Raw genomic sequence first — 18,322 nt, forward strand, 5'->3', positions numbered from 1 at the left:
TAGAGAACCTTCTTTATTAAGATGAAATTGTTGCACTGCCCTCTTCCCCAGGTGTATGTTACATGACTCTGGGGCTAGTGGGGTTTGCCCCGCTCTAAGTGGGCACCTGCTCTCTGCCTGAGGAGATCTGGCCCAAGAACAAAGAGTCAAGGGTTTGTCAGCAATAACCACCATACTTGGTGTGTGCATGGCTGTACACAGACATGTGCCTGCTGCTCTCCAGCTTGTCTCCACCACCATCACGTTTGCAGTCTAGAACCACAGCCCCAAAATCTGCCTCACAAGTGGTTGTGATAGCCTCAGGGAGAGGCTCATTTATTTGCAATACAGTCAACGGAGCAGTAGCCTGGGAAGGCAGGCAGCCCTGGTTTTGCTACAGAGCAGTGTTCTGCACAAGTAGAGCTGTGCCCCTCGATTTGGACTGCCCAGCTCTGTGTAACTGTTGGCAGCTCTCCCCACCCAAGCACTAGCCAGGTTTAAAGCTAAACTGAGGCTTACTTACATGCCTTGACATCAGCCTTGTAGTTGGACGACTACAAATAGTTACAAAAAGTAAATACATTATAACATTCAGTCTTTGATTAAACTAAATTTCATTCCCTAATGCTAAAGCATCTCTAAGGTAGATTCACCTGGCATGGTGAAGTACAAAAACTAAGACCACCACCACTGGAGGTCATGATCTCCCTGCCTGGCAGACAGCTTTTCTCCTCTACCCTGGAATAAATTATGCAGCTCCAGACCCTTGTGTGCGCAGCAGGCAGGATGTGGTAGTAAGGTTAACAGCTCGCTCAAGTCCAGATGCTCAGTCTCTGGACAGCCAGAGAAGCCACCCTCTTTGCTTCCCCACTGCAGAGAGGCCAATTCCTGGCAGCTTGGCTGTGGGTGAGTGGCAGCAGGAGGAGCTGTCTCACAGCCGGCCCCTGCCTACAGAGCCGTGGTTTCTGCAGCAGTGATGCCGGCGTCCTTTGCCATCGCAGAGAAGATGCCCTGCTTCATGAGCAGCTCCTTGGGGCTGTCGAATTCCACAATCTGCCCAGCTTGCAGCACCATCACCCTGGCAGAAGGGAACAAGGCCTCAGCTCCCAGGATCTGAGAGGATAGCACAGCTGGTGCCAGCACTGCAGCCCACCAACCCTCACTCCTCCTGAGCCACTTTATGTGGTTCTCCTAGCAGCAGTGCTGAGGGCACAGCAGTGAGAGGGCACAGCCCTCCTCCCTGTGTTATGGGTGACACACATAAGGTGTCAAGAGCAAATGCTCCTATGGTCTGTTGCTGAAGGATCTCAAAAAATATTTCTCCCACAAAGGCAGCATTTCTGCATGGACATCCCTACTATCCTTCTGTTCTCTTCACCACTGTGTATTACTGTCCCAGGCTCTGCATCCACCCCTTCCCCGCTGGCTGCATTCTCACTTCCGCTGCTGTCCACCTCTAGCCCCATCCCAAGAATCCAGATGCCCACTGCCTTTGCCCTGCAGTATGGTCCCGTGGTACCTGTTGCTGTCCATGATGGTGTGGAGGCGATGGGCGATAGTAAGGACAGTGCAGTCAGCAAACGCACTCCGGATTGTTGTCTGGATTAAATGATCCGTTTCCAGATCTACGGCTGCTGTTGCTTCATCCAGGATGAGGATCTTGGCTTTGCGGAGAAGGGCCCGGGCCAGGCACACCAGCTGCCTCTGTCCAACACTGGGAGGAGATGAAGAGCATGAGTTACAAGACAGACACTAGTGGACCTTCTGCATCTCGCTGCTCTGACCCCAACACTGTCCCTGGCCTTTCCTCACTGACCATCTGCCACCCTCAGCACCACGTCCCTCAGCATATTACTCTCTGAGCCACCACAGAAGGGTTGGCTCACACTAGCTCGCTAAGAGCCCTGACTCCTCTGCCATTTTCTTCCATTTTCACTTCCCAGAAGCTTCTGTGCATCAGCCCTGGACAACCACTTTGCTGGAGGCTGCTGTTCCAGGCTGGTCCCTGGGATTTAGAGAAGGGAGGGGAGCTGGGCCTGTGTCTGCTCCTCTGCTCACCTCAAGTTCTCCCCTGCCTCGCTCACGTGATGCAGCAGCCTCTCGGGAAGGCCTTGCACATAAGTCTTCAGGTGAGCCAGCTCCAGGGCCTTCCAGACCTCCTCGTCTGAGTACTGGTCAAAGGGGTCCAGGTTCATCCGCAGGGTTCCAGTGAAGAGCACGGGGTCCTGCCAGGGACAGCACCGTGTTCAGCCCCACCATAGCCATTTAGCAGGGGCAATGGCTCCTGGCCTCCAAGTGTGGCCACATCCTGCTCACACCACTGCCTGCAGCTGGCAAGGGATGTGGTGACAGCCTGCTCACAGGCCTTTGGCACGTCCACAGCACCCAGGGACACACTGAGGCCATGCAGTGCCTGCAGGGGCCATGCAGCAGTGGGATGTGGAAAGGTGGGGGTCAGCTCACCTGGGGGATGATGGTGAGGTTGTTGCGCAGGTCGTGGAGGCCAATTGTTGCTATGTCCACGTCATCGATGATGATCTTCCCTCCAGCCGCCTCCAGCAACCGGAACAGGCAATTGGTGAGGGAGGATTTTCCAGCCCCAGTCCGGCCCACAACCCCAACCTGTGGAAGCAGCTTATTAGACCAGATGACAGGACTGTAGAAAACAGGGCAGATGCTCTCTATCTTGGTCTGGTGGGCCTTCCTGCCCTTACCATCACCCAGACTGTCTGCTTTAGTTCCTTTCCTGCAGCTCAAGTCCCCAGGAGCCACATCCCATCACCATCCCACCCCAGCGCACGGACTGAAGCCAAGAAGAAGAAACAGCTTTAACAGAGTAAAGAGTGTAGTAAGGGCAGAGGCACCTTCTCAGTGCTCCCAATGTTACAGGTGATCCCCTGAAGAACCAGGTCCAGTTCAGGTCGGTAGCGAACTTTGTAGTCAATGAACTGGATCTCGCCTCTGCTGGGCCAGCCACGTGGTGGACGCTTTTTTGTCACCCATGGAGCCTGGAGGAGGGCACAGGAGCATTAAGGGGGTTCACTCTGCAATGCTGACTAGCACCAAGCTGTGCAGCAGGTGTTTTCCCAGATGCTGGATCCCTCACCTCATTCTTCACGGTCACATACTCATGGACCCGCTCCACAGCCACAATGTTGGTCTCCAGCTCCGAAGATGTCCTCACCAGCCAGTTCAGTGTCTGGGTCACCTGCATGGCAGAATCAGAGGGTGCAGAGCTCAGTGGCACCCAGGGAAAACCACCTCCCACCTCAGCCCAGGGAATCATCCTGGGCACAAGCACACCTGGCCTTGCCCCTAATGCTCCACTGCTGAGACACAGCCCCCCTCTCCCCAGCCCTTCAAAAACTTTGCTGCAGCATCTCTGATCCACAGCAGGGCCATTTTCTTCCCCATGGCAGCAAGTATCCCACTCAGACTGGGATGAATATGTGCTTCCATGGCTCTATAGCCACTCTCCAGGTGATGGGACACCCCAAATAATCCCATTTCCATGGATCAGAGCTGGTGGCAGGGCAGCATCCTGCCAGCAGCCCAGAGCTCCCAGAGACAGCCCTGCCCCAGAAGGAGAAAATGCTTTCAGTGACTCACATTGAGAGCAGAGGAGACAGAAAGACCCACGATGCCGCCCTCCAAAGTGCCCTTTGCAATCACTGCCAGGAGTGCAGAGAAGAAAACCACCAGGCTCCCAACGAACTCCAGACGGATGGCCAGCCACCTGCACCAGGAGAGGACAGCTGAGAGGGGCAGGAAGGCATCTGCCTGTGCCCAACACACAGCCCGCCAGTAACAGCACACTGCAGCAGCATCCCCCACAGCCAGCCCCGAGCCCAGTGCTTTGCACACTGCACACATTGGTGCATGTACACAGCAGGTCATCTGTGGCCAATCCTGCAAGCAGGTTCATTTATGTTAGTCCATGTCTCACACATAACCTCCTGTGCTGGTAGTGCCATGTATCAGAAGAGCCCCAAACATTCAACCCTCAAACACCCAAATCATTTACCAATAAGATTCAAAACCAGAAAGTGCTCACATTGCACTCCTGCTGGGCCTGGAGGATCACCCTCTTCCCAGAACTCACCAAGAGCATCTCAGCCCTTGACTGCACAACTCACCCTGCCAGCCTCTGGACACTATGTAGGGGAGAATACTTTGGCTTTCAAAATCACCCTAACATGTCCCATTGCCACAGATGGTGCCCCTCCTAAACTGCCCCAGTACCTATGCAGACCCTCAATGCTGAGACCAAAGGACTGCAGGGAGGGATCCCAGGGATCTCTCTCAGGACCCAGAAGCCCAGGCAGAAGTGCTGCTAGCTGTGCTGTGGCATAAGTGGTAAAACTCACCTATTCGATATTATCCAGGAATAAACACTTTTCTGATTTATGTCCATGGTGATCTCATTTTGCTTCAGGAATCGTTCTTGGTGTCCATAGGCCCGGATCACGGAAAGGCCTGACACTGTCTCACCAAAGTGGGAGTAGATGGGAGACCTGGTGACAGAGTCCAGACGCCTCAGCTGGCGTGACGTGGACACGTAGAAGCGCTGAAACGAACGGCATAGACTGGTTACCAACACAAAGCACAGACGCCACCAAGATACTGCTCTCAGCAGGGCAGAAGCTTCACTCAGGGCCCACTTACTCACCAGCACAAAATAGTAGAAGATGCTCAAGGGAATGATAACAACAGCGAAGAAGGGAGTGGCCAGGCAGATCACAATCAGTGTGCTAATGATGGCCATGAAACAGGAGATCCAGCTGCGGAAGGACATGGGAATGGTCTCATCTACCGTGAAGATGTCCTGGAGCATATAAAAAAAGTATAGAGAAGCAGTCAGTGACCCCAGAGAGAAGGAGAAGCCCAAAGGCCCCATACACACAGGGCTCCTACACACTCCTGTGATAATAGAGTGCCAGACACTTGTAAAAATATCAGACCATCCTGAATTGGTATTATGGTCACAACCTCATTTAGGGCCACAGTCCTTAGCTTGTAAACAGCTGAGTTAACAGAGAAACTTGTAGGTACACAGTTTGTGGTAAGTGGGAGTGGAGCTGCAGCTGAGCCTCATCCCCAATGGGCTACAGCTGTGAAAAACAGGTGAACAGCATTGAAGGTAATGAGACATGGAGTGCCAAAGTGCACTGACCAATCACAAAAGGGTAAAGAGGACACACAGGTGTAAAACATGTAAGATAAAGGGTATAAAAGGTTGGGCTGAAAAGCAAGAAGAGCAGACGCAGCCCTTTGAAGTGAAGTTGTACTGTATGGGCAGACACCTGAAGCCTTCTGATGTGGTATAGTGTCACTCTGGGCAAATGCTTAAAGCTTTCTGAAATTGTATGGTGATACTTTGTATGTCATGGCCCCCTCAACTGTGACATATGCTGTGACAGAAACTTCCTATAATATTCCTCTGTTACATAGACCAGCTTTAAGAACTGCATCTTCATCAGGACCTAGGATACAGGAGCAGTAATTGAAGCAAAAAGAGGGACAGGGCAAACTCCAGGTCCATGCAGGTACACCCAGGTCTCCAGCTGGTCCTCATCCATCTCCTAGCCAGGCACCACATATTCTCTCAACTCAGAGTAAACCCAGACCCATAGGCTTAATTTTAAGAAGAAATTTGATTCTCAAAAATCAAGAGATGGTACCAAAGGAAGAAGTGGAGAAGCAGCACACTTGAAATTACCTGTTTGAGGTATTTTGACCTTCACTTAGATAGAAAAGATTGTAGATTTTGCTGGAAGCCTATAAACAGAAGGACTTCTTATTGTGGGACATGAGCTCAAGGCTCTTATTTCTCTTAGTCATCTACTATGGACCCTCTTCTGTTTCTCCACATCCTTCTTGCCCAGGTGACTCCAAAGAGGACACAGTATCCAGGTGTAAGCTCCTCAGCAACGAGCAGAGCAGGTAACAACTTCCTGTGATTTGCCACACTGCCTTTCTAATAAAGCCCAGGATGTGGTTTGGCTCACAGTCAGCCTTGCATCCCCATGTCCTCCTGGTCCCTTCCTGGCCTTTACCTGGGCCCAGCTCTGCAGTGCTCAACAGGAGCAGGGTTATGCCACTACCCAACGCTCTGCAGATGTGGTGGAACAAACCTTCTGTGTGTTGGGGCTGTTCTCTTACCTTGGCAAAGCGATTGATGATGCGGCCCACCGGGGTGGTGTCGAAGAAGCTCATGGGCGCGCGCAGGATGTTGCTGAGCAGCTGCTGGTGCATGACACGGGAGGCTCGCATGGCGCCCTGGGCAGACAGCATGGTTGCAAAGAGCAGGAAGACAGCTGCAAGGAGAGCACGGGGCTGTCACCAGCTCATGGGTGACACTGGCCCCAGGTACCCTTTGGCTTGATGGACGCACCAAGCAGTGCCAAGCCAGCAGCTCTGCAGCGAGCTGCTGGGATAATCCTGCATCCCTCCTTCTTGGGAGGCCCAGCAACTGTGTCCCAGCACAGGGGAGGAACACTAACCCTATTGGAAAGCCTTGGGCCCTAGCACTATGTCTAATCTGATTAAGGAAAATTATCTTAAACTGAGGGGGCAACACAGACTTGGGACAATTTCTGCTGCTTTCAGACTGGTGTGTGTCCACAATTCAGCCAGGAGCTGGAAGGAAGGCAGCAGCAGGCAAATGAACAAAATGCTGGGTCCCCTGCTCCTTACCGCACTGCTGGCTGCAGGCCTTGCAAGTCATATCCCTCCTGGACCACACAGAGGAGGTGAGTGGGACCTGCTGTCCTCCCACACTGACCTTGTGAGAGCCCCAGTGCCCCAAAGACACCGATGCGCAGGTCCCGCAGCTGCGTGGGGTAGCTCTGGTTCTGGTAGCGCACAGAGTCGTCGGTCCAGTCACTGAGCCACAGGTTGCTCCCCACGTAGGCCACGTATTGTCCAACGTAGCCCATGACAATCCAGAAGGTAAAGCACAAGCCAACAGCATGCAGGTACCGCAGGTACATGGAGAACTTCACCTGTGGACCAACTGAGCCCTCAGACCGCAGGCAGTAACACCCAGCACAGCCTTGGGGCTCCACCTTGCTGCCCACCGTGCTCCCCTCCACCACCCCACCACCAGTCCCAGGCAGCTCTGTCTCCTTGGCTGTGGAAGCCCACACCAGCTTCTCTGAGCCACAGTCAGGGTCTGGCAGCAATTGGCCAGAGCAGCACAGTGCTTCATCCCTCCATGCTCCTCACCCTGCCGGTTTCCACAGCTTCCTTCTCGATCAGTTGCTGTCCCTTCAGCTTCTTCGGGGGCTCCTCCTGGGCCTTCTTCTGGGAACTGGTGCTCCTTTTACTAAGGCTGCAGGGAGGTGATGAGTACCATTAGTCATATGGTGTTGAATTGGTCCTAATCTCCTGGGGGTCCATCCCTGTGCTGCACTGGGTCTTCAGTGGTGGAGTCCTCTGGAAAATAATGTCCTAACTGGGGCAGCTTTGAGTGAGCCTTGTGGAAGCACTAGGCATGTGCAGCCATAGAATTAAAGCCTCATTCCCAAAGCAGAACTAGCCATCAGCACAAGTTTCAGGGAAGACTGCAGAGTAAGGCTGTGGCACACTAGAGTGAGTAAAGGCAAAATCAGATGCTCCTGACCCAGAGCAGCTTGTGGTAGGAGCAGGCAGGGAGGCTCCCAGCAGGAACTCCCTGGGAAGCCCCCAGATCCCTGTCTCTGAGGGAGCAGTGCTTGTGGCAGGGGAAAGAGCTGAGAGCTCAAGTCATGGCCCACCTGCGACTCAATTTTCTCCGATGGATGCTGGCCTCTCGCTTCAGGGTCATTGTCACCACGTCTTCAGTGCGCTCCTCCATGCAAGGATCCACAGCTTCATCAGCCTCCTCTTCATCCCCAGCTAGAGCAACAGCTACAAGCACAGGGATGAGGGAAGGTAGGGTCAGGCACTGAGGAAAGAGCAGATCCCATACACCACACCTCTGCTCTGTGCCGTACCCCAGGCCGTGGTTGTGTCCTACCACCACGTATCACACCTTCTCCAACCTTGCTGCAAGACCAGCACAGCAGGAGGAGGAAGAAATGCATTGTGCTGGAGAGAGAAGTGATAGGGGACACAGGGCTAAAGGCCTGCTCAGAGGCAATCCCTCCTGCTGACTCCTCCCAGCACCACGGGCCAGACCTCAGGCAGAGATTTGTGCTAGTTTAGTAGTGCAAGATCTGGTAGTTCATGTCACTCCAGCTCAGAAGCATCTCCTTGAGCAGGTGGAGGTGGGCCCTCTGAAGACATACTGGGAATAGCCAGGCTGCAGCAGGACAACTGGGCTGAGCTCTGACAGGGTAAGCACCCACCTGACCTCACACCACTGCTACCCATAGCACTGGGGGATATGATAAAGATGAAATATTATCCAATGGGATGTTTAGAACTAACCAAAGGGTCTTTCTGACCTCAGCATCACAAAAATATTAAGCCTGTTGCCACATAAGATTTTGGGACCCATAATAAATGAACTAAAAAGGGAGTAAAAAATTAAACAGGTCCTGTGCTGGATGTTCAACATAACGCTTGAATGCAAGTCTTAGTCAGAAGTTATTGTGCTGCTGATTGCCTGAAGCTGAGAAGGATTCACAGCAGCCACCATTGGTGCCTGGGTTGGATAGGGCCAGGTCATGCTGACACATCAGACCTTCATATCCCCAAGATACACCCACAGCCACTCTAACTGCCACAGCCCCACTGTGTTCCCATACCTGCAGTATTTTCCTCTGAAACATCCTCCTCCTGAGTTCCATACAAGTTCAGGAACTGGGAAAAGGCCCCCTTGTTTGCAAGCAGGGTGCTGTAGGAGCCATACTCAGACACTGCTCCTGCTGCCAGCACCACAATGTTATCGACCTGGGGCAGGAAACTGATACTGTGCGTCACCAAGATCCGTGTCTGCAACAAAGGGGTGCAGGGTAGTGATCATCAGAGCACCCCTCATCCCCAGCCATGGCTCTGCAGGCTCCCCATCTCCCACTTGGGGACTTGTCTGCTTAGCAATGCTTGGCTATGAGGACGCAGGGTACCCCTCTGGGGACTCCTGAGGCCTCTCCTGCCTGCTGCAGCCCCCTGTGAAAGCTGCAGGATTCCCCTCTGTCCCAGGCAAGCAATCTCAGACTTCCTCGGATGGCTAACACCACACCAGTGCCACTCCTGCCTGGCTGGGGGGGTGGGTCGGAGGGTGTGGGTGCTCACCTTCTTTTGCAGCAGCCCTTTTGGCCCCAGCACGTGCTCGAAGAGGTACTTGCCTACGTGGGCATCCACGGCCGAGAGCGGATCATCCAGGACGTAGATGTCTGCGTCGCTGTACACCGCCCGCGCCAGGCTCACCCGCTGCTTCTGGCCCCCGCTCAGGTTGATTCCCTGGGAGGAAGGGAAGGACCTCCCTGCACATGGGGCTGGCACAGGGCAACTGCTCTGGCCTCTGCTGCAGGTGCTATCGGAAACCCCTGGTGCCCAGGGCTGATACCTTCTCTCCAATCTCTGTCTGGTCACCTGCAGGCAGCAATTCCAGGTCTGGAAGGAGGGCACAGGCCTTGAGAACCTGCTGATACCTGGCTTCATCCACTTCCGACCCAAAAATGATGTTGTCTTTCAGTGTGGCATTCTGAATCCAGGCCTGCTGGGGGACATAGGCTAGGGAGCCCTGGAAGGAGAGACAAGAACCTGTCAGAGACCAGCCTGAGCACTGACACCTCCTGCAGCCTGTCCTTGCCCAGAGCCACCACCACTCTGGGACAGTCCTGCTCTACTTCTCTGCTGAGCTCCCAGGCAGCTCCAAAGCCCTGTGGACCAGCTGGTTCCTCTCACCTGGATGTTGATGTGTCCCTTGATATTCTCCATCTCCCCGAGCATGGCTGACACCAGTGAAGATTTGCCTGAGCCCACAGCCCCCACCACAGCCACCAGGCTCCCAGGTGTGATGTCCAAGGTGACACTGCAAAGACACGAGGGCTGAGGAAGCAGCACTGCCAGGCCCCTCATCAGTTCCTGAGTGGGACAGGGCAGTGTCTCTGGGACACTCATGCCTAGCAGCACTGAGAGGTGGTTGCCCTCCCCAGCTAATAACACAGAAAGCCTCCCCTGCCCAGCCCTCTGTCCCCTGATGGGGCACTCACTCTCTTATGGCAGCGTTGCCGTCCTGCTCCCAGGCAAAGGTGGCCTCTGAGAAACGCACAGCACTGCCTGCCAGAGAGAGATGTCCCTCAGAGAGGGGAAAGCCCAGGGCTGGGCCAGCCTGAGGCCCACAGGGAGCAATCTGAGGTTCACCTGCCTGCAATGGGGTTGTGGTGGATAGCTGAGGTGTCCAGGTCTTCTCCACTCAGGTAGCGCTCCAGCCTCACAGTTGACACATTGACCTGCCATGGTGGAAAGAGGATGAGGATGGCACATGGGCATGGGCGGGCTGGCAAGAGCCCCCTAGGCAGAGCATCACATCACAGTCCCCACCTAACCTCTGGGCCCCAAACCTGTGTTATGCAGGTGAGTGCTGTCCCACCCCAGTGCCAGCAGAGTCCTGGTGCTGAGCCCTGGAGGTCCATCACACACCTGAGCCCCATCTGCTGCTCTGGACAGAGGTCATGGGATCCCCCTGCACCCCCTGCCCCAGGTGAGGCCTGACCTGCACCAGGGCAGAGATGACCATGGGCAGCGTGGCCATGGGGAAGCGCAGCACATTGAAAAGGGAGATGGCAGTGAAGGCCTTCTGTGCATCCAAGATGTTGTTCTCATCCACAAGCACGTAGACAGCAAAGCTTGCCAAGGAGACCTAGGACAGATATAAGGGAAAGCCACCATCAGTGTGTTTGTGTGCAGCCCAGACCCTCAAATTACCCCAAGGCCTCAGCAGTGCTTTCATGCTGGGGACCTGTTCCCTTCCTGCTTCTGTTCTCCCTTGGGCCCCATTTCACCACCCTGATGGGACCTCTCCCTTTCCACCACAGCTCTCCTGCCAGGAACCAGAACCATAATCTATATCCCCCAGCCAGCCCCTTCCTCGCTGCAGAAACACTCCAGCTGAGGTCCCAAATATTTCCCATCCCCTTGGCCACAGCTCAGCCCCAGCTCAGAGGAAGGGACACCCTCCCCAGGGCTGTTGTCACTCACTCACCAGGAAAGGAGCACATGTGAAGGCAAAGATAGAGACTGACTGCAGGTAACCAAAGTTCACCAAGTTCTTGAGCTCACGAGCCCGAATCTCATTAACTCGCTTCTCAAAGGAGGGCTCCCAGGCAAAAAGCTTCAGGATCTGCAGGGTGAGCAGGGTGAGCAGGTGCTGGTCTCACAGGAATGCCCCCCTCCACACTCAGCTCACTGGTGGCCAGCACCTCCATCACCTGGCTTGCCCAGAAGCCAACTGGCCACTCCATCTCCCCTCTGCTGTCCTGCTTACAGCATTTCCCCACTGCACTCCCACTCCCTCACTGCCATCTCCTCTGCCACCATGCCACTACCACAGCCATGCAGAAAACCCTCTCTTGGCTCCCAACTCTTAGTCCAAGTACCCAGAGCTCCTCCCCAGCCAACTTTTCAAAAGATGAGGCAGCTGAGGGAATTGCTCAGACCCAGACCCAAGCTAGACTAACACTGGTGCTGTAGGGTTATAGAGGTGCTGCCTCCAGGGACAGTGCCCCAAGAAGAGGGGTGCAGTAGCTGCCCAGAGAGTCTCCACTCCACTGCCCACCTTGATTCCATTGAGGATTTCAGTCATTATTTTCATGCGTTCATCCTTGTTCTTCATGTTACTCTCCTACAAACAGAAGAGCCAGACATCACCTGAAGCAGACAGCAGCTCACCCTTGGAAATCCATCTGGGCTGCCACAGGGAAGGGAAGGATGGGCTCCACAGCCCAGAGGAGTCATCCCATGAAGCTGAGCCTTGGCTCCCTGTGGCTCTGGACAAGTTGGGGAAAAACACCCCCCCGCTGTCAGGTAGAAGCTAAAGCTTTATCTTATGGGTGGCAATATCTCATTTTTAGCCCTCAAGGCTGTGCCCAGTCTGGTTCAAGTTCAGCTGTGATGGTAGAACAGATCTCACCTATCTCCTACTCATGGCAGCTGATCTCCTCTGGCTCAGGCTGGAGGCACCCCCAGCCCAAGTGAGATCAACTTCCTAGGCTGGGAAAGATCCAGAGCATAAAAGCAAAGGGTAGGGAGTGTGGCAGATGAGGGAGGGCAGCAACAGTGGGGTTGGACGTGGGAGACCAGGGAGGATACTGCACCCACCACTGACCTGAATGGTTTTGGCCTTGGCAACCAGGAATGCGTTTATGGGGAGCAGCAGCAACAAGGTTGCAATGCCAGCCAAGACAGAGGGGCCCAGCTCTCCCCAGAGGAAGACAATGGAAAGGATGATTTGCAGGGGGCATGACCACAGCTGGTGAATAAAGTTGGCCAAGTCCATGAACCTCTGGGCATCAGCTGACATCAGATTGACAGTCTCTCCCACCGTGGACTCCTTGCGGGTAGCTCCGGACATGGTGAGCGACTGGAAAGAGAAACCTCAGTCAGCAGAGGCCAGCCGGGGAGCAGCCCTGCTGCCAGCAGCATGGCTCAGAGCAGGGAATCAGCAGACCAGGCTGAAACCACTTCTGGGTTTGCTCCTGGTGCTTCTGTACTGGGCACCAGTGCTCTCCTCACTGCCTGCACACCTGGAGCCACTGGGTGCAAAGAAAAGCACCCTGTGCAGGAATCCTAGGTGTTGTGCACCTGCCCCAGGTGCTGCACTGCTCTGAAGAGAACCCTGCCCCAGCCCCTGGTAGCTGTCAAACACATGGCTGCAGCACCCAGGTCCCAAGCAGAACTAGGGCTCTCAGTGTCCTCAGGGCTGAGGAGGTGTCCCCCAAGCTCTCCCGCTGCCTTCTGAGGAGGAAAGTGCACACACCCCAGGTTGATGGGGCAGGTGCATGATTTTATCCACAGCCCAGCTTGGAGGAAGCCAACAGGGATGATGACAGGACCATACAGACCTTCTTGTAGATGGCAGCGATGAGACTGGCTCGCACATTGATGCCAAGCTGGAAGCACAAGCTGAAGTGCTGCTGCAGGCAGAGGGACTGGATCACTGCTGTCAGGAAGAGCAGGATGGCATACAGATAGCCTTGCCAGGCAAAGGCATCCTCATCTGACACAAAGGCAATCAGCAGCCTGGCAGGGAAGGAAGCTCATGAGACACACAGCCTACTGAGATACACCCAAGCAGGATGCTCCCAGTGAATGCAGGGGGAGCATCCTCACAAGAGTGGTGAGCCAAACCCTGCCCCAGAGAGCTGGCTCGATGCTCAGCAAGCTGGGAACCCTGTTCTGCCACAGACAGGGCAGAGGGTCACTAATGGAAGAGCATCCACAGCAGAGAGACTGTGCTGCTCTGCACAACAAACCAGGGAGGCCCTGCTGGGCTGAGCTGCACTGGCTCTGGAAGGGCCCCAAAAAGAGCCAGGACTGTCTCCAGGGAGGGAGCAGGGCTGCACAACAGGATGCAAGGCAGCAGGATAACACACATAAGAGCTGGCAGCCAGCTCAGATCAGTTCTTTGTTAAACTGTACCCCAACACATTCTCCTATTTTTGGTGAGGGTACAAAATGTCCCCAGATACTGTGGCTGGGAGAGGCACACCTGGAGATGGTGGGGCTGGATACAGAGCACACAATGGGAGGTGGTGGGGCTGGGAGCAAAGTCAGGACAGAGAGAAAGGACTCACTTCAGCAGCTGGGGGCTGACAAACACAAGGGCATCATGCACCACCTTGAATGCCACTGCTAGCAGGAGATTCTGCTGGAAGGTCTTGCCCAAGGTTTTCATCAACCAGCCCCTGGGGTAATCCTTGGGAAGGCCTGAGTCCTCATTGTCTCCCTTCTTCTTCTTCTTCTTTGGCTGCTTCTCCTCCTAGAGGAAAGCCCACACAGAAGTGAGGGAGCTGGTTGTACACACATCCTGCATCTGGAAGGATGCTTTAGGGCAGCACCTCACTGACCTCAGATCAGGAATCCTGAACAAAGCCTTGGCTTTAGCTCCTGTCACACTCCCTTTCACTGATCTCTGCTTATGCCATACACAGCCAGGACTAGACCTTCTCTTTTGTACCAAAGACAATTGTTAAAACCCAAACCAGCCTGAACCTCAGGCCAAAAATCAGGCAAAAATCATGAAGAATCTGAGGCCAGGGGTGGTCATGAATGATGTTCCCTCTGACCTCATTGCTGGAAAGTAACTGAGGTAGATAGACATAAGGAACTGCTTGTACTGCAGATTTGAGGGTGGTTCCTGTCTTTATGTAAGGCAGAAAGATGGAGACTTTCTCGGTCTCTCAAAATATGGGGATCTGCCAAGGACATGACAGGAAGACCCTGCCATGGTTTCCCCTATCCTTGCCCATGGTCCCGTGGGATCAAAGAAGGGAACTGCAGGGAGGTGAGGTGACCCTACTCCCTGAGGCTGGACCTGGATGTCTCAGTCTCACACGAGGCCAAGAGTAGGAATGGATTTACCAGCACCAGGATGTCTTGGCTCTGGGCCTTGCTCATGCTGTTCCCATGGTCTGGGTCACCCTCCTGGCGCCTCTTCTTGCGTTTCCGTTTCTCCAGTTCTGCTCTGGCCTTCTGCATTGCAGTCTTCATGTTCTTCTCAAAAGCAGTGTAAAGAGCCTTTGTCTTGTCTTTATCTTTCAATTCCCAGACATCCTCTATCTCCAAAGGCTTGCGATAGCCCTTGAAAACCATGCTGTGGGACAGAGAAATCCAATGACATTTGTTGGAGACTCCTGCTGCAAATGCAGAGCCTTCACACCACCCTGGCCCCGGGCTCAGGCTGCACGGGCTGCACCCAACGTGGTGCCTCTCCCAGCCTGAGCTGCAGGTTCCCCTCAGCCACCTCTGCATTTTGCCAGCCCGACCTCCCTCAGAGCCCTGCTCACCTGGTGTACCATTCAAACGTGATGGAGCTCAGGAAGGAGGCTGTCGCCTGTGGGTTCTGTGGTACAAAGCAAAGGGGGTACTGAGAGATTGTTTATCTGGGGGATGGTTTTGACAAAAGCTGCTTTAGCACCCCCAGCCATTAAGGAGCCTCATAGGTTTCAAACCGTGCCAGCTCCAGCCCCGGAAACCTCAGCTCAGAGCCAGCCACAGCCCACGCTGGACACACATGCAGATACCCCAGGCTCCAGCTCTTGCTGAGCCCTGTGCTGAAGTCTTCAGGTCCTCCCAAGGAGCCTGAGCCTGCACGGAGCCTGCCCTGCCCCACACAATGCTCAGGATGTGGCACCCCAAACCCAGTCCCCTGTAGTCCTCATACCTTCTTCCCAATTTCCTTTGTTTCTGGGGCAATATCTGAGAAGCCTGAGACAAGGAAGAGCAGCAGCTGGAGCCCATAGGAGATGAAGAAAAGGATAAACTGTGGCAGGTCAGAGATTGGTTCCTGCAGAAATGGAAAGCCCAGGGTTATTGCTGGGGATTGTCTCAAGGCCCCAGGTACTCAGAGACAAGATCCATCCCCTGGCTGAGCCCAACAGAGCAGTGCAAAACTCGCTCTGAGTCCTGGATCAGCTTCCCTTTGCCACCTCTCCCTGCTTATCCCCGACCTCCTCCCATAAGTGTTTAAGTAGAGAAATTAGTCCTGGAGAGTTTATACTTCCGCAAAGAGACAAGATGAATTCAAACAGGGATTCCTTCCCAGGTCTTTTGTGGTTCCCCAAGGTCCCCAGGGCAGCTGGGACCCCAGTGATACCACAGAGAGCTTGTCAAGAGAAGAGTATGAGGAAGCTTGTTTGGGAGCAGAGCAAGACCACGTTGAAGCACAGAGCTTCCTGTGAAACCCAACCTGCAGGGCTCTCCGGACGAGTGACTGGAATGGCAGAATCCCACAGAGAAGGGAGAGTGTCCAGAAGCAGAAAAGCACCCCCGAATCTCTGCGCAAGCAGGAGCGCCGTGCATCCTGCACCAGCAGGACCATCATCTGGGGAAAGAAAATCAGAGCTGCAGGACGAGGACTGGCTCTTACAGTGCCTTTGGAGCGTGTGTCCTGGGATGCCAGCACACGTGGTCTGCTGGGATTCACTGCCTTGAAAACCCTGAACACACCACCAACCCTTCATAAGCTTCAGAATTAATTATAGAGGGCAAATGTTTACTTCAGGAAGACATAAGATCAGGTTTGAATGCACCCTGATGTTACAGCAGGGCACTATTATTCTTTCTAGCTGTTCTCTCTCCAGATTCTCAGACATGTCAAGCCATGAGGGGTCACACCCTGTCTCCAGCACCTTGCCTCCAGACCTGGAACTGAACCCAGATCACATTCCAGCTGTGCAGCCTCTCTGGTGAGTCCCCTTGCCTTATCATCTCACATGGACTCTGCATGTGAAACTAAATGACATGGCAAAATAAGAAGGAAAGCAAATGAAGGTCATATTTCGCTTTGAAGTGTAGCTCCTGAGCATTTGTTAAGACTGTTAGAATACTCCATGTCTCACGCAAGATGTCTGTAACTGCCATGCACATATTCCATCAAGCTAATAGCCACTAGATCCTCTTTAGCCAGCTCTCTCCTCTGCCTGGGCACCCCACAGTACTTCCTGGCGCTCTGCCCAAAACTGAGCAGCAATGTAAAGGAAGCTGTGAGACATCAGAGCAGTAAACCATGGCCTGATGTTCACACTGCAAAATCAGTCCTTTGAAAAGCACACTGCTCCTAGTGAAATTCTGTCAGGGACTCAGCTACACTTGCAGGCATAGAATCATCCCAGTTTTAAGGATAACAGCAGTGAGCGCTGTACAGCCAGGCACCTGCCCTCAACATATCATCCTCATGCACCACCCACACAGGTTTGGGGCTAGTCCCACCCGATTTCCAGGCTACCCCTGCCCCGTGGACACAGCTTCCCTCTGATCTCTGTGCTAGGGAGGCCTCGTTCTGCTCGGTGCTGCAGTGTCACAGCATGTTCAGGCTGAGCCCTTACCCAGGTGGCGATGTACAGGCTGGGGTTGGTGTACTGCACGGCTGGCACAGCGCCCTGCTCCGCATCTACAAATGCCAGCGCCAGCCCCGCCACCGCCGTCAGCACCAGCAGAGCAGCCAGCACCTGTGGAGAGAGGGCCAGCCCATTGGGGACACTGGAACCACTGGGAGACTGTAACAGAGTTCAGCATAAAATACACCCTTACAGCCTTTTCAACCCAGAGTTGGCCTGGGGCAGCTTTCAACCCTGTGAATGTGCCACAGCTCCACAGGAGCACTGCCATCATTTTCAGTTTGGAAGATAGCAGCCCACAAGATGAGAGGCCCCAGTACACACTCTGCCCTCCCTCCCTGTTATGCCCTCTGTCCCAGACATGCCTCCTGCTGGACTCCCCTTTACGTTTCTGTCCTGCATGGTTCCCTGTCCCATTCCTCCTTCCCTCCCACACCTGACTGTAGCACAGAGTCCTTCCACTCATACCACCAACACCTCAGGCTGCTCCAGCCTGTCATCTGTACCCCTCAGCTCCATTCTACCTGTTTGATGATGTAGAGTTTGGTCACAGAGGATTTCTTGGCTCTGGATTTGCACATGGGCAGGAGCTGCCATGGGGCCAAAATCCAGAAAAAGCCGAGGGGGATCCAGACCAGCACAGTCTGCTGGAAGCACACCGGCAGGTCGGCATCCGGACGAGCAAGGTAGGAATCATTCTGGGGGCAGCAAGGACAGAACACCAGGTCACATGCAATGGCTTGGCTCTCACTTGGCACACAGGACAAGAGCCAACACTACTACAGGTCCTGCCCACCCAACTCCATGCCATTGCATCCCCCTTCCACACCCACCCTCCTGGCTGAGCATTTCAGCACTCGGCCAAGGTCCAGGCGATATCCCCATCCCCATCTCTGCCTGAAAGAGAGATGGCCACCCCTTGCTGGAGCCAAGCCAGCAGAAGCAGCCGAAGCCAAATCATTCTCCAGATGTCCGTACAGGCTGTCCTATGTTCCCAGGAAGGCTAAAACAGGACAGAGCTCAGTAAGAGAGGCACCATTGCCTCACTGTCTGGTGAACACTGTGCAGGCAGTGCACAGCACTCAGTGCCACGGCACTCCTGGATAAACCCCAGACCCTCTGCTGACCACTGGCACGTGTGTCTCACTGGCAGGACAGGCTGTGAGCCTTGGAATCCACTGCCCTCCCCGCAGAGGGGCTGTCCTACCCAGAGAACAGGCACAGGGGATGATGCAGTCACTCACCCAGAAGACAGAGCCACAGAACTTCTCCAGGGCCGCTGACATAGCTCGGGGAAGGAGAAACGGCAGCTCCTTCCTCTCGCTCTGCCCAACTGAGAGACCTGGGCAGATGCT

General features: G+C 54.3%; 1 protein-coding gene across 1 annotated transcript; it reads right to left on the minus strand.

Moving 5' to 3' along the window:
• Nucleotides 1-285: 285 nt before the first annotated feature.
• ABCC2 (ATP binding cassette subfamily C member 2) lies at nucleotides 286-18,253 on the minus strand. The gene is made up of 32 exons (XM_036386229.2): nucleotides 18,212-18,253; nucleotides 17,492-17,743; nucleotides 16,956-17,078; nucleotides 15,818-15,952; nucleotides 15,293-15,415; nucleotides 14,916-14,971; nucleotides 14,491-14,722; nucleotides 13,704-13,888; nucleotides 12,972-13,149; nucleotides 12,236-12,490; nucleotides 11,687-11,752; nucleotides 11,114-11,251; nucleotides 10,625-10,771; nucleotides 10,273-10,361; nucleotides 10,122-10,184; nucleotides 9,814-9,940; nucleotides 9,473-9,649; nucleotides 9,199-9,366; nucleotides 8,712-8,898; nucleotides 7,737-7,869; nucleotides 7,207-7,312; nucleotides 6,764-6,983; nucleotides 6,142-6,296; nucleotides 4,649-4,804; nucleotides 4,347-4,546; nucleotides 3,589-3,715; nucleotides 3,086-3,187; nucleotides 2,844-2,987; nucleotides 2,443-2,601; nucleotides 2,038-2,204; nucleotides 1,499-1,693; nucleotides 286-1,057 (listed from the first exon to the last, which is right to left on the minus strand). Exons 1-32 carry the CDS (start codon nucleotides 18,251-18,253, stop codon nucleotides 928-930), a joined length of 4,737 nt encoding a protein of 1,578 aa, XP_036242122.1. The 3' UTR covers nucleotides 286-927.
• Nucleotides 18,254-18,322: the final 69 nt, after the last annotated feature.

The sequence above is a fragment of the Molothrus ater genome, chromosome 8, assembly GCF_012460135.2.
Source record: "Molothrus ater isolate BHLD 08-10-18 breed brown headed cowbird chromosome 8, BPBGC_Mater_1.1, whole genome shotgun sequence".
Lineage (NCBI taxonomy): Eukaryota > Metazoa > Chordata > Aves > Passeriformes > Icteridae > Molothrus > Molothrus ater.